Source organism: Ammospiza caudacuta, chromosome 32 (genome assembly GCF_027887145.1).
Source record: "Ammospiza caudacuta isolate bAmmCau1 chromosome 32, bAmmCau1.pri, whole genome shotgun sequence".
Taxonomy (NCBI): Eukaryota; Metazoa; Chordata; class Aves; order Passeriformes; family Passerellidae; genus Ammospiza; species Ammospiza caudacuta.
The window spans coordinates 4,490,701-4,503,874 of NC_080624.1; the positions used below are offsets into that span (position 1 = coordinate 4,490,701).

At 59.8% G+C, this 13,174-nt stretch overlaps 1 protein-coding gene across 2 annotated transcripts; it reads right to left on the minus strand.

The window, feature by feature from the left end:
* Positions 1-285: 285 nt before the first annotated feature.
* On the minus strand, positions 286-11,968 carry NAA40 (N-alpha-acetyltransferase 40, NatD catalytic subunit). Of its 2 annotated transcripts, XR_009275843.1 has the most exons (9): positions 11,912-11,968; positions 9,941-10,036; positions 8,836-8,888; positions 7,870-7,965; positions 6,936-7,097; positions 5,517-5,600; positions 3,872-3,949; positions 2,021-2,093; positions 644-795 (listed from the first exon to the last, which is right to left on the minus strand). XR_009275843.1 is itself a non-coding variant. In XM_058822441.1 (8 exons), the coding sequence occupies exons 1-8, from the start codon at positions 11,915-11,917 to the stop codon at positions 660-662; spliced, it is 711 nt and encodes a 236-aa protein (XP_058678424.1). In that variant the 5' UTR covers positions 11,918-11,968; the 3' UTR covers positions 286-659. The 2 variants fall into 2 exon arrangements, 1 of the variants encoding a protein (XP_058678424.1); XM_058822441.1 differs by lacking the exon at positions 2,021-2,093 and having other exon boundaries at positions 286-795.
* Positions 11,969-13,174: the final 1,206 nt, after the last annotated feature.

Here is a 13,174-nt window from a genome sequence, read left to right on the forward strand (position 1 = left end):
CATTAGCATACATCACGGTGTAGTTTATAGACCGTGGGTGTCGTTAGCATAGCTCCACCCCTCATTAGCATACATCGCCTTGTATAGACCATGCTTCTCATTAGCATAGCCCCGCCCCAAACACAATTAAAGCCTCGTTAAAGCTTCTTGAGTATTTATTTAATTATTTCTTTATCCCATACAAAGAAAACGCCTGAAAAAAAAAACCAAAAATTTCCAAAAAAACCCAAAATAAAATTCAGAAAAAAACAAAAAAAAAAAAACCAAAAAAATTCCCCTCCCACCCCAAATCTCTGATTCAGGGGGGAGGGCGGATTTGGGTGCTTTGGGGGCTGTTTTGGGGGATTTTGGGGGATTTTGGGGTGTTTCTGGCTGATTTTGGGGGATTTTTGGGCAGTTTTTGGGCAGTTTTTGGGCAGTTTGTGGGGTGTCAGTGGCAGCATCCAGCACAGGGGCCCCCCCCGGGATGGGGCTCCCCAAATCTGGTGCTCCTGCTCAGGAGGATTTGGGGGATTTTGGGGGGATTTTGGGCCGGTTTTGGGGCTTTTTTTGGGGTGTTTCTGGCTGATTTCTGGGGCAGTTTTTGGGGGGATTTTTGGGGGGATTTTGGGCAGTTTTTGGGGGGATTTTTGGGGGGATTTTGGGCAGTTTTTGGGGTGTCAGTGGCAGCATCCAGCACAGGGGCCCCCCCCGGGATGGGGCTCCCCAAATCTGGTGCTCCTGCTCAGGATCTCGTAGGAGGAATCGTCCCCACAGCAGCCGGAGACGCTCGGGGAGGAGGCGTCGACCTCGAACCTGGGGGGACACGGGGCCGGGGGGACCCCAAAATCAGCCTGAGCCCCCCCAAACTCAGCCTGGACCCCCCAAACTCAGCCTGAGCCCCAAACTCAGCCTGAGCCCCCCAAGTTCAGCCTGAGCCCCCCAAACTCAGCCTGAGCCCCAAACTCAGCCTGAGCCCCCAAACTCAGCCTGAGCCCCAAACTCAGCCTGGACCCCCCAAACTCAGCCTGGACCCCCCAAACTCAGCCTGGACCCCCCAAACTCAGCCTGAGCCCCCCAAGTTCAGCCTGAGCCCCCAAACTCAGCCTGGACCCCCAAACTCAGCCTGAGCCCCCAAACTCAGCCTGAGCCCCCCAAACTCAGCCTGAGACCCCCAAGTTCAGCCTGGACCCCAAACTCAGCCTGGACCCCCCAAACTCAGCCTGGACCCCCAAACTCAGCCTGAGCCCCCAAACTCAGCCTGAGCCCCAAACTCAGCCTGAGCCCCCCAAGTTCAGCCTGAGCCCCCAAACTCAGCCTGAGCCCCCCAAGTTCAGCCTGGACCCCCCAAACTCAGCCTGAGCCCCCCAAGTTCAGCCTGGACCCCCCAAACTCAGCCTGAGCCCCCAAAATCAGCCTGGACCCCCAAACTCAGCCTGGACCCCCAAACTCAGCCTGAGCCCCCCCAAGTTCAGCCTGAGACCCCCAAACTCAGCCTGAGCCCCCCAAGTTCAGCCTGGACCCCCCAAACTCAGCCTGGACCCCCAAACTCAGCCTGGACCCCCAAACTCAGCCTGGACCCCCCAAACTCAGCCTGGACCCCCAAACTCAGCCTGAGACCCCCAAACTCAGCCTGGACCCCCCAAACTCAGCCTGAGCCCCCCAAGTTCAGCCTGGACCCCCAAACTCAGCCTGAGCCCCCCAAGTTCAGCCTGGACCCCCAAACTCAGCCTGAGCCCCCCAAGTTCAGCCTGGACCCCCCAAACTCAGCCTGAGCCCCCCAAACTCAGCCTGAGCCCCAAACTCAGCCTGAGCCCCCCAAGTTCAGCCTGGACCCCCAAACTCAGCCTGGACCCCCAAACTCAGCCTGAGCCCCAAACTCAGCCTGAGCCCCCCAAGTTCAGCCTGGACCCCCAGTCTCCCCCAGTCTCCCCCAGTCTCCCCCAGTCTCCCCCAGTCTCCCCCAGTGTCCCCCCAGGGCAGCAGCGGGGGGGGGGCAAAGGGGCAGAAATCCCCAAATTTGGGGGTCCCGAGCACCCACCTCAGTCTGAGCCCCCGCCCACCGCCAGGGCTGTCACTGCTGTCACCTCTGTCACTGTCACCTCCCCGTGTCCCTGCAAGGACAGGCACAGCGTCACCCTGAGTGTCACCCTGAGTGTCACCCTGAGTGTCACCCTGTGTGTCACACTGCCACCCTGTGTGTCACCCTGTGTCACTGCTGTCACCTCTGTCACTGTCACCTCCCCGTGTCCCTGCAAGGACAGGCACAGCGTCACCCTGAGTGTCACCCTGAGTGTCACACTGCCACCCTGAGTGTCACCCTGAGTGTCACTGCGGTCACCTCCCCGTGTCCCTGCAAGGACAGGCACAGCGTCACCCTCTGCGTCAGCTCCCTGCCACAGTGTCATCGTGTCACCCCCTGTGTCACCCTGAGTGTCACTGCTGCCATCCCCTGTGTCACCCTGTCACTGCTGTCACCTCCTGTGTCAGCCTGAGTGTCACTGCTGCCACCTCCTGTGTCACCCCCCTAGCAATGCAGTGACAGCGTCACACTGCCACCCTGTGTCACCCTGAGTGTCACACTGCCACCCTCTGTGTCACTGCTGTCACCTCCTGTGTCACCCTGTCACTGCTGCCACCCTCTGTGTCACCCTGAGTGTCATCGTGTCACCTCCTGTGTCACCCTGAGTGTCACACTGCCACCCTGCGTGTCACCTCCCTGTGCTACCGCAACAACAGGCGTGTCACTGTCACGGTGTCACTGCTGTCACCTGCGTGTCACCTCCTGTGTCGCTGCAATGACAGGCGTGTCACGCTGTCACCTTCTGTGTCACATTGTCACCCTCTGTGTCACCTCTGTGCCTCTGCAATGACAGTGTCACATTGTCATCCTCGGTGTCACGGCGTCACCTCCCTGTCACCGTGTCACCCTCTGTGTCACATTGTCACCTGTCACGTTGTCATCCTCAGTGTCACGGCGTCACCGCCCTGTCACCGTGTCACCCTCTGTGTCACCTCCCTGTCACGGTGTCACCCTCTGTGTCACCTCTGTGCCGCTGCAACGACAGGCACAATGTCACTGTGTCACATTGTCACCCTTTGTGTCACCTCCCTGTCACCGTGTCACCCTCTGTGTCACACTGTCACCTGTCACATTGTCACCCTGTGTGTGTCACGGCGTCACCGCCCTGTCACCGTGTCCCCCTCTGTGTCACCTCTGTGCCTCTGCAATGACAGTGTCACATTGTCATCCTCGGTGTCACGGCGTCACCTCCCTGTCACCGTGTCACCCTCTGTGTCACCTCTGTGCTGCTGCAACAACAGGCGTGTCACATTGTCACCTGTCACGTTGTCACCTGTCACGTTGTCACCCTGCGTGTGTCACGGTGTCACCTCTGCCTCAGTGTCACCTCCTGTGTCACTCCCTGTGTCACTGTGTCACCTCCACAGGGCAGCGTCCCCTCTGTCCCCTCCCTGTCCGTCCGTCCGTCCCCATCCCTCTGCGTCCCCTCTGTCCCTCTGTCCCCCCTCTGTCCCTCCCTGTCCCTCTGTCCCATGTCCCCTCCATCCCTCCTGTCCCTCTGTCCCCCCTGTCCCTCCCTGTCCTTCTGTCCCCTCCCCGTCCCTCTGTCCCGTGTCCCCTCTGTCCCCTCCCTGTCCGTCTGTCCGTCCCCATCCCTCTGCGTCCCCCCTGTCCCTCTGTCCTGTGTCCCCTCTGTCCCCTCCTGTCCCTCCGTGTCCCCGTCCCTCCCTGTCCGTCCGTCCGTCCCCATCCCTCTGCGTGCCCCCTGTCCCTCTGTCCCCTCCCCTGTCCCTCTGTCCCCTCCCCTGTCCCTCTGTCCCCTCCGTGTCCCCCTGTCCCTCCCTGTCCGTCCGTCCGTCCGTCACTCACTGCAGGGCGTCCCTGAAGAACTGCAGGGCTCCGTGGTTGTGCTTGAACACCGTCAGCATCACCTTCTTCATCTGAGTGCTGAACCCCAGAAACGTCACCCAAACTGCCCCAATCCACCCCAAAAACTGCCCCGGGGAACCCCAAACCTGCCCCAATTCACCCCAAACCTGCCCCAATTCACCCCAAAACTGCCCTGGGGAACCCCAAAACTGCCCTTGGTCCCCTCACCCCAAACCTGCCCCAATTCACCCCAAAACTGCCCCAATTCACCCCAAAAACTGCCCTGGGGAACCCCAAAACTGCCCTGGGTCACCTCGCCCCAAAACTGCCCCAATTCACCCCAAAACTGCCCCATTTTCCCCCCAAACCCCACAAATTTCCCCCAAAACCCTCCAAACTTCCCAAAACCCCCCAGATTTTCCCCAAACCCCCCAAAAATCCCCCACATTTCCCTCCAAAATCCCCCAAAATTTCCCCCAAACCCCCAATATTCCCCCAAAACTCCCACATTTCCCAAAACCTCCCAAATTTTCCAAAATCCTCCAAATTTCCCCCCAATTTCCCCCAAACCCCCCCATACTTTTCCAACTCCCTCATCATATTCCCCTCAAAACGCCCCAAATTTCCCCCCAAACCCCCCTATTTCCCCCCAATTTCCCCCAAACTCCCCGTATCTCCCCCCAAAATCCCCATATTTTCCCCCAAACCCCCCAAAATTCACCCCAACCCCCCCATATTTTTCCCCAAATCCCCCCCATGTTTGCCCCAAACCCCTTCCATGCCCCCAAAATCCCCCATATTTCCCCCAAAACCCCGATATTTTCCCCCCAAAATTCCCCTATTTTCCGCCCAAATGCCCCAAAATTCGCCCCAGACCCCCCCAAAATTCACTCCAGACCCCCCAAACTGCCCCCAAACCCCCGAATTTCCCAAACCCACCAGGATTCCCCAAACCCACCAGGATCCCCCAAAGCCACCAGGATTCCCAAACCCACCAGGATCCCCCAAACCCACCAGGATTCCCCAAACCCACCAGGATTTCCAAACCCCCGGATTTCCCAAACCCACCAGGATTCCCAAACCCACCAGGATCCCCCAAACCCACCAGGATTCCCCAAACCCGCCAGGATTCCCCAAACCCACCAGGATTCCCAAACCCGCCAGGATCCCCCAAACCCACCAGGACTCCCCAAACCCACCAGGATTCCCAAACCCACCAGGATCCCCCAAACCCACCAGGATCCCCCAAACCCACCAGGATTCCCAAACCCACCAGGATCCCCCAAACCCGCCAGGATTTCCAAACCCGCCAGGATTTCCCAAAGTCCCGAATTCCCCAAACCCGCCAGGATTCCCCAAACCCACCAGGATTTCCAAACCCGCCAGGATTCCCAAACCCACCAGGATCCCCCAAAGCCACCAGGATTCCCCAAACCCACCAGGATTCCCAAACCCACCAGGATCCCCAAACCCACCAGGATCCCCCAAACCCACCAGGATCCCCCAAACCCACCAGGATCCCCCAAACCCACCAGGATCCCCAAACCCACCAGGATCCCCCAAACCCACCAGGATCCCCCAAAGCCACCAGGATCCCCCAAACCCACCAGGATCCCCAAACCCACCAGGATCCCCCGTTCCTCACCTGTTGGCCACGAGCTGCAGGATCTGCAGCAGGAACTTGCCCAGGCCCCGGCGCCGCACGCGGCGCTCCAGCTGCACCTCGTAACTGGGGACCCCAAAACCGGCGGATTGCACCCCAAAACTGATGGACTGTACCCCAAACCTGATGGACTGTACCCCAAAACTGATGGATTGCACCCCAAAACTGACAGATTGCACCCCAAAACCCCCCAAAATTGCCAGATTGCACCCCAAAAATTGACAGATTGCACCCCAAAACTGACAGATTGCACCCCAAAACCGACAGATTGCACCCCAAAAATTGACAGATTGTACCCCAAAAATTGACAGATTGCACCCCAAAACTGATAGATTGTACCTCAAAACCCCCCAAAATTGACAGATTGCACCCCAAAACTGACGGATTGTACCCCAAAACTGACAGATTGCACCCCAAAACTGATGGACTGTACCCCAAAACTGATGGATTGCACCCCAAAACTGACAGATTGCACCCCAAAACCCCCCAAAATTGCCAGATTGCACCCCAAAAATTGACAGATTGCACCCCAAAACTGACAGATTGCACCCCAAAACCGACAGATTGCACCCCAAAAATTGACAGATTGTACCCCAAAAATTGACAGATTGCACCCCAAAACCGACAGATTGCACCCCAAAACTGACACATTGCACCCCAAAAATTGACAGATTGCATCCCAAAAACCTTGGATTTCACCCCAAAAATCCCCTCCCTCTCACCAGCAGGGCACCTCGTCCCCGCACTCCACGCCGAAGCAGAAGCTGCAGAACGCCACCAGCCGGGGGAACCCCAAAACTCCCAAAACCCCCAGATTTCACCCCAAAACCCCCAGATTTCTCTCAGGAACCCCAAATCTGTCAGATTTCACCCCAAAAATCCCCTCTCTCTCACCAGCAGAGCACCTCGTCCCCGCACTCCACGCCAAAGCGGAAGCTGCAGAACGCGACCGGCCGGGGGAACCCCAAACTGACAGATATCACCCCAGGAACCCCAAAAACCCCCGGATTTCACCCCAAAACCCCCGGATTTCACCCCAAATCCCCCAGATTTCTCTCAGGAACCCCAAATCTGTCAGATTTCACCCCAAATCCCCCCTCTCACCAGCAGAGCACCTCGTCCCCGCACTCCATGTCGAAGCGGAAGCTGCAGAACGCCACCGGCCGGGGGAACCCCAAACTGACAGATATCACCCCAAAACCCCCAAAACCCGCGGATTTCACCCCAAAACCCCCAAAATCCGCGGATTTCACCCCAAATGCCCCCTCTCACCAGTACAGCACCTCGTCCCCGCACTCCACGTCGAAGCGGAAGCTGCAGAACGCGACCGGCCGGGGGAACCCCAAACTGACAGATATCACCCCAAAAACCCCGGATTTCACCCCAAATCCCCCCTCTCACCAGTAGAGCACCTCGTCCCCGCACTCCACGTCGAAGCGGAAGCTGCAGAACGCCACCGGCCGCGCCCCCGGCGCCTCCCGGGCCAGCAGGAACCAGGAGCGCTCGTCCCGCAGCTCCGCCCGCTTCTCGCGCTCCTTCCAGCCCCACTCGCTCTGCTCGTACCTGGCACCGGGGCAGGGGGAGATAAATGGGGCTCGGGGGGAAATTGGGGTTCGGGGCGGTTCGGGGGCAAAGACTTTGGGGGGATTTTGGGGGGGAAAAAATGGGGTTTGGGGCAGAAAAAAATGGGGTTTGGGGGGAAAAAATCCCCTGGGGAATCCCCTGGGAAAAAAACAGGGATTTGGGGAGAAAATCCCCAGGGATTTGGGGGGGAAAACCCACAGGGATTTGGGGAGAAAATCCCCAGGGATTTGGGGGGAAAAAATCCCCAGGGATTTAGGGGGGAAAACCCACAGGGATTTGTGGGCAAAATCTCCAGGGATTTGGGGAGAAAAATCCCCAGGGATTTGGGGAAAAAAAAAAAACAGGGATTTGGGGAAAGAAAAAACAGGGACTTGGGGGAAAAATCCCCAGGGATTTGGGGAAAAATCCCCAGGGATTTAGGGGGGAAAACCCAGGGGATTTGTGGGCAAAATCTCTAGGGATTTGGGGAGAAAAATCCCCAGGGATTTGGGGAAAAAAAACCAGGGACTTGGGGAAAAAATGCCCAGGGATTTGGGGAGAAAAATCCCCAGGGATTTGTGGGCAAAATCCCCAGGGATTTGTGGGAAAAACCCCCAGGGATTTGGGGAAAAAGCTCCTGGGGGTTTGGGGGAAATCACAGCCAAAGCCAAGGTGAGGAATGCAATCCCAGGAAAGGAGGCGACCTGCAGAGGGCAGAGCCCAAACGGGTTTGGGGGTGAAGGCGCAGAGCTCGGGGGGCCCGGGCACTCACAGGCTCTGCATGTTGGCCTTGGTCAGCTCAAAGGCCCAGTCCAGCGTGGGCGGCTCCAGGCCGGACGCCCGGCGGCACTCGATGGACACGTCCAGCCTGCGGACAGACAGACAGACAGACGGACACCGGGGTCAGGGACACTGTGGGGACACTCGATGGACACGTCCAGCCTGCGGACAGACAGACGGACATGGGGGTCAGGGACAGTGTGGGGACACTGTGGGGACACTCGATGGACACGTCCAGCCTGCGGACAGACAGACAGACAGACGGACACCGGGGTCAGGGACACTGTGGGGACACTGTGGGGACACTCGATGGACACGTCCAGCCTGCGGACAGACAGACGGACATGAGGGTCAGGGACACTCGATGGACACGTCCAGCCTGCGGACAGACAGACGGACATGGGGGTCAGGGACAGTGTGGGGACACTGTGGGGACACTGCGGGGACACTGTGGGGACACTCGATGGACACGTCCAGCCTGCAGACAGACAGACAGACAGACGGACACCGGGGTCAGGGACACTGTGGGGACACTGTGGGGACACTCGATGGACACGTCCAGCCTGCAGACAGACAGACAGACATGAGAGTCAGGGACACTCGACGGACACGTCCAGCCTGCGGACAGACAGACGGACATGAGGGTGAGGGGACAGTGTGGGGACACCGGGAAGGGCTCAGGGACACTGGGAGTGATCTTGGGGACACTGAGAGTGGCCCTGGGGACACCAGGAACACTCTGGGGACACCGGGATCAGCCTTGGGGACACCGGGAATGGCCTCAGGAACACTCTGGGGACACTTTGGGGACACCGGGATCACCTTGGGGACACCCAAAGCAGCCTTGGGGACACTCTGGGGACACCGGGATCAGCCTGGGGACACCCTGGGGACACCCTGGGGACACCGGGATCAGCCCGGGGACGCCGTGACCGCTCGGGTACCCGCGGGCACTCACCCGTTCCTGTCGTACTTTTTGAACACCGGGAAGGCCTCGAGGGGATCCCGGAGCTGCAAGAGAGCAGAGAGGGGCAGCAGCGGGCACTGCCGGGGCTGGCACGGGGCTGGCACGGGGCTGGCACGGGGCACTGCCAGGGGCAGCAGCGGGCACTGCCAGGGCTGGCACGGGGCTGGCACGGGGCACTGCCAGGGGCAGCAGCGGGCACTGCCGGGGCTGGCACGGGGCACTGCCGGGGCTGGCACGGGGCACTGCCAGGGGTAGCAGCGGGCACTGCCGGGGCTGGCACGGGGCTGGCACGGGGCCTGGGGCCGGGCTGTGCCAGGGCTGGGAAAGGGCCTGGTTCCAGGGCTGTGCCCTGCCCAGTTCTTCAGCTGTGCCAGGGCTGTGCCCATGTCCTGCCTGGCTTCTGATGCCCTGCCCAGCTCCTGGGCCATGCCAGGGCTGTGCCCATGCCCTGCCCAGTTCCTCAGCTGTGCCCGAGCCCGGTTCCTGGGCTGTGCCAAGGCTGTGCCTGTGCCCTGCCTGGCTCCTGGGCCATGCCTGTGCCCAGCTCCTGTGCCCATGCCCGGTTCCCGATGCCCATGCCCGGTTCCCGTGCCCTGCCCACGCTGTGCCCATGCCCGGCTCCTGTGCCCATGCCCGGTTCCCAATGCCCATGCCCAGCTCCTGTTGCCCATGCCCAGCTCCTGATGCCCATGCCCGGTTCCTGTGCCCTGCCCACGCTGTGCCCATGCCCGGTTCCCGATGCCCATGCCCAGTTCCTGTGCCCATGCCTGGTTCCTGTGTCCATGCCCGGTTCCTGTGCCCATGCCCGGCTCCTGTGCCCATGCCCGGCTCCTGTGCCCATGCCCGGTTCCCGTGCCCTGCCCACGCTGTGCCCATGCCCAGCTCCTGTGCCTATGCCCGGTTTCCGTGCCCATGCCCTGCCCATGCCCGGTTCCCAATGCCCATGCCCGGTTTCCGTGCCCATGCCCGGTTCCCGATGCCCATGCCCAGTTCCTGTGCCCATGCCTGGTTCCCGTGCCCATGCCTGGTTCCCGGTGCCCATGCCCGGTTCCCGATGCCCATGCCCGGTTCCCGTGCCCCTCCCTCCGTCACTCACTTTGTTGGCCGCCTCCACCTTGGCACACACGGCCGCCATGGCCGCGCGCTCCTCCAGCCGCCGCTGCTTCTTCTCCTTGGCCCGGCCCGACCTCCTCTGGGGAGAACGCAACGACACGCTGAGAAAGGGCACCAACAGGGCACCAACAGGGGGTGACTGGCATCGAAATGGCACCAAAACACTGAGAAATGGCAACGAAACGCTGAGAAATGGCACCAAAATGGCACCAAAACGCTGAGAAATGCCAACGAAACGCTGAGAAATGGCACCAAAATGGCACCAAAACACTGAGAAATGGCACCAAAGCACCCGGGATTGGCACCAAAACACCCAGGACTGGCACAAAATTGGTACCAAAACACTGAGAATTGGCACCAAGACACTGAGAACTGGCACCAAAACACTGAGAGTTGGCACCAAAAGGAGGGGACTGGCACCAAATTGTCACCAAAAAGCTGGGGATTGGCACCAAAATGGCACAAAAAAGCTGGGGATTGGCACCAAACTGGCACCAAAAAGCTGGGGATTGGCACCAAATTGGCACCAAAATGTGGGAATTGGCACCAAAACACGTGAGACTGGCACCAAATTGGCACCAAAACGCTGGGGATTGGCACCAAAAGGAGGAGATTGGCACCAAAACACCCAGGATTGGCATCAAACTGGCACCAAAGGGAGGAGATTGCCACCAAATTGGCACCAAAACGCTGGGAATGGGCACCAAATTGGCACCAAAAGGAGGGGATTGGCACCAATTTCCCCCAAAATCTTGGGGAAAAAAGGGTTTTAGGGATAAAATCACTGTTAAATTTTTTGTATCCCTGTGGGGGTATTGCTGCACTTTGAAGGGGTTTTGCCCTAAAATTTTGGGAGAAAAAAGGATTTTAAGGATAAAATAAGTGGTGAATTTTCAGTGAGTGTTGGTGATGCACTTTCAAGAGTTTCTACTCTAAAACCTTGGGCATTTTAGGTGGGACAAGGAGGTGACAGCAGCCACCATGGAGTGGTTTTCCCCAAATTTGAGGAGACTGGCACTAAAAACGTGGCTGATTTCACCCAAAATGAAATATCCCGCTGGGATCCGTCCAAATCTCCACAGAGGGACTGGGATTCCTGAGTTTAGCACCAAAAAATCGAGTGAAACGCATCCAAAATTAAAGATTTGACAGGAAAAGCAGTGGGATGGGGACAGGGACAGGGTAAATGTCCCTCCAAATCACATTTATCAGTGGGTTTGGGGGGAACTAAAGTGGTTTTGGGGTTGGACCTGCTGCTGGCTGGGATGTGGATGCTAAAATTGCTACTTTAGGGTTATTTTGGGGGGAAAATGTGGAAATTTTTCGGCAGGGTTGGATGGGACAGGATGTGAAGTGTCTGGGGAATCAGAGTCCCAAATTCAACTCAGAGATCCCCAAATCCCCCTTAAATCCTCTCGAGTCCTGAACAACTCTCTTTACACAACCTCAAACCTTTTCTAACAGCCCCAAATTCACTCAGAAAATCCCACACTTCACCGTGGGAACCTCAAATTCTCACGAAAGGTCCAAAAACCTTCACAGGAGCTCCAAGAGCCTCCGATAATCCCAATTTCCTCACAGCAGCATCCAGACCGCTCGGAGTCACAAGCAGCCCCAAATGACCTCAAACAACCCCAAAAACTCACGGAAAGTCCCAAATCTCCACACAGGAGCCCCCAGTCCCCTCACGGCAGCCCTGTAGCATCCTAAAGAGTCTCCCCATCCTTTGGGACGGTCCCAAATGCCCTCACGGAACCGCCGTGCGGCCTCGCTGTGACCTCCCAGCCCCTCAGACGACCCCAAATTCCCTCACGGAACTCCCGCGTCCCCTCGCGGTGACCCCTCCGCCCGTTCGGCCGGCCCCCAATCCGCTCAGCGGCGCCTCGCAGGCCCCACCCCCGCTCTGTTTCCCCTCAGGCCAAGCCCCCCCCGGGCGCGGCGCGGCCCCGCTCACCCCCATAATGGCGGCGCCGGCGGCTCCTCACGGCGCGGGGAGCGCGGAGGGTCTGAGGGGGCGCGCGCGGGGGGCGCGCTATTTATAAGGGGGGGGGAAAGGGGGCGGAGCGCCGAGCGTGCGAGCCGGCAGCCGGCGGCCAATGCGCCGGCGCGATGGGAGAAAGGGGCGGGGCCATGGGGGCTGTGGCGCGGGCGAGGCCGCCGCGCGTGCGCAGAAGCGGAGCGGGAAGGGCGGGGGGGAGCAGCGCGTGGCGGCGGCGCGGGGCGCGAAGGAAGCTCGGCGCTGATTGGCTGAGAGCAGAAAGGGCGGGAGCGCGGGAGGCCACGCCCAGTGCGCTGAGGGGAGCGCGGCCGCCATTGTGGGAGCGGGGGGCGCGGAGAGCCCGGTACGGTCCTAAACGGGCACCACGGACCGGGTACGGTCCCACGGAGTCCGGTATGGCCCTAAACCGGCCCTACAGACCCGGTACGGTCCTGACCCGGCCCTACAGACCCGGTACGGCCCTAAACTGGCCCCACAAACTCGGTACGGCCCCACAGAGCTTGGTACGGCCCTAAAGCGGACCCACAGACCCGGTATGGCCATAAACCGGCCCCAGTATGGCCTGACAGACTCCAGTTTGCCCCACACACCTGCCCCATAGCCCTCAGCCCACCCCATAGCCCTGCCCCATAAGCCAGCCCTACAGCCTGGCCCCATGGCCCTTGGGCTGCCCCACGGCCCCGACTCAGGGGTCTCAGCCCACCCCATAGCGCTGCCCCACAGCTCTGATCCAGCCCCACAGCCTTCAGCCGCCCCATAACCTGGCCCCCATAGCCCACCCCAGAGCTCGGATCCAGCCCCAAAGCCTCCCGCAATGGGGTCACCCCACAGGACCCCGTGGGGCACCTCCAGAAGGAAGGGGGTGATGGGGGATGTGGGGCATCCCCACTGAGTGGGATGGAGGGGGGGATCCCCATGCGCCCCTAGACCCACATGGGGACGGACCCCAGACCCATATGGGGACAGATCCCACATGGGGACAGACCCACATGGGGACAGACCCCAGATCCATGTGGGGACAGACCCCACATGGGGACAGACCCACATGGGGATGGACCCCAGACCCATATGGGGACAGATCCCACATGGGGACAGACCCACAGGGGGACAGACCCCAGATCCATGTGGGGACAGACCCCACTCTCACAGGGGGACAGACCCCAGACCCATTTGGGGACAGACCCCACTCCCACAGGGGGACAGACTCCAGCCCCACAG

Bases quoted from the DNA above. Each gene is read 5' to 3' on its own strand.
- NAA40 (XM_058822441.1), bottom strand. The intron at 7,098-7,869 runs GTGAGTGCCCGG...CCCCGGTGCCAG, and splicing joins AAGGCCAACATGCAGAGCCT to GTACGAGCAGAGCGAGTGGG. The intron at 5,601-6,935 runs GTGAGAGGGGGG...TGGGGTCCCCAG, and splicing joins GGGGACGAGGTGCTCTACTG to TTACGAGGTGCAGCTGGAGC.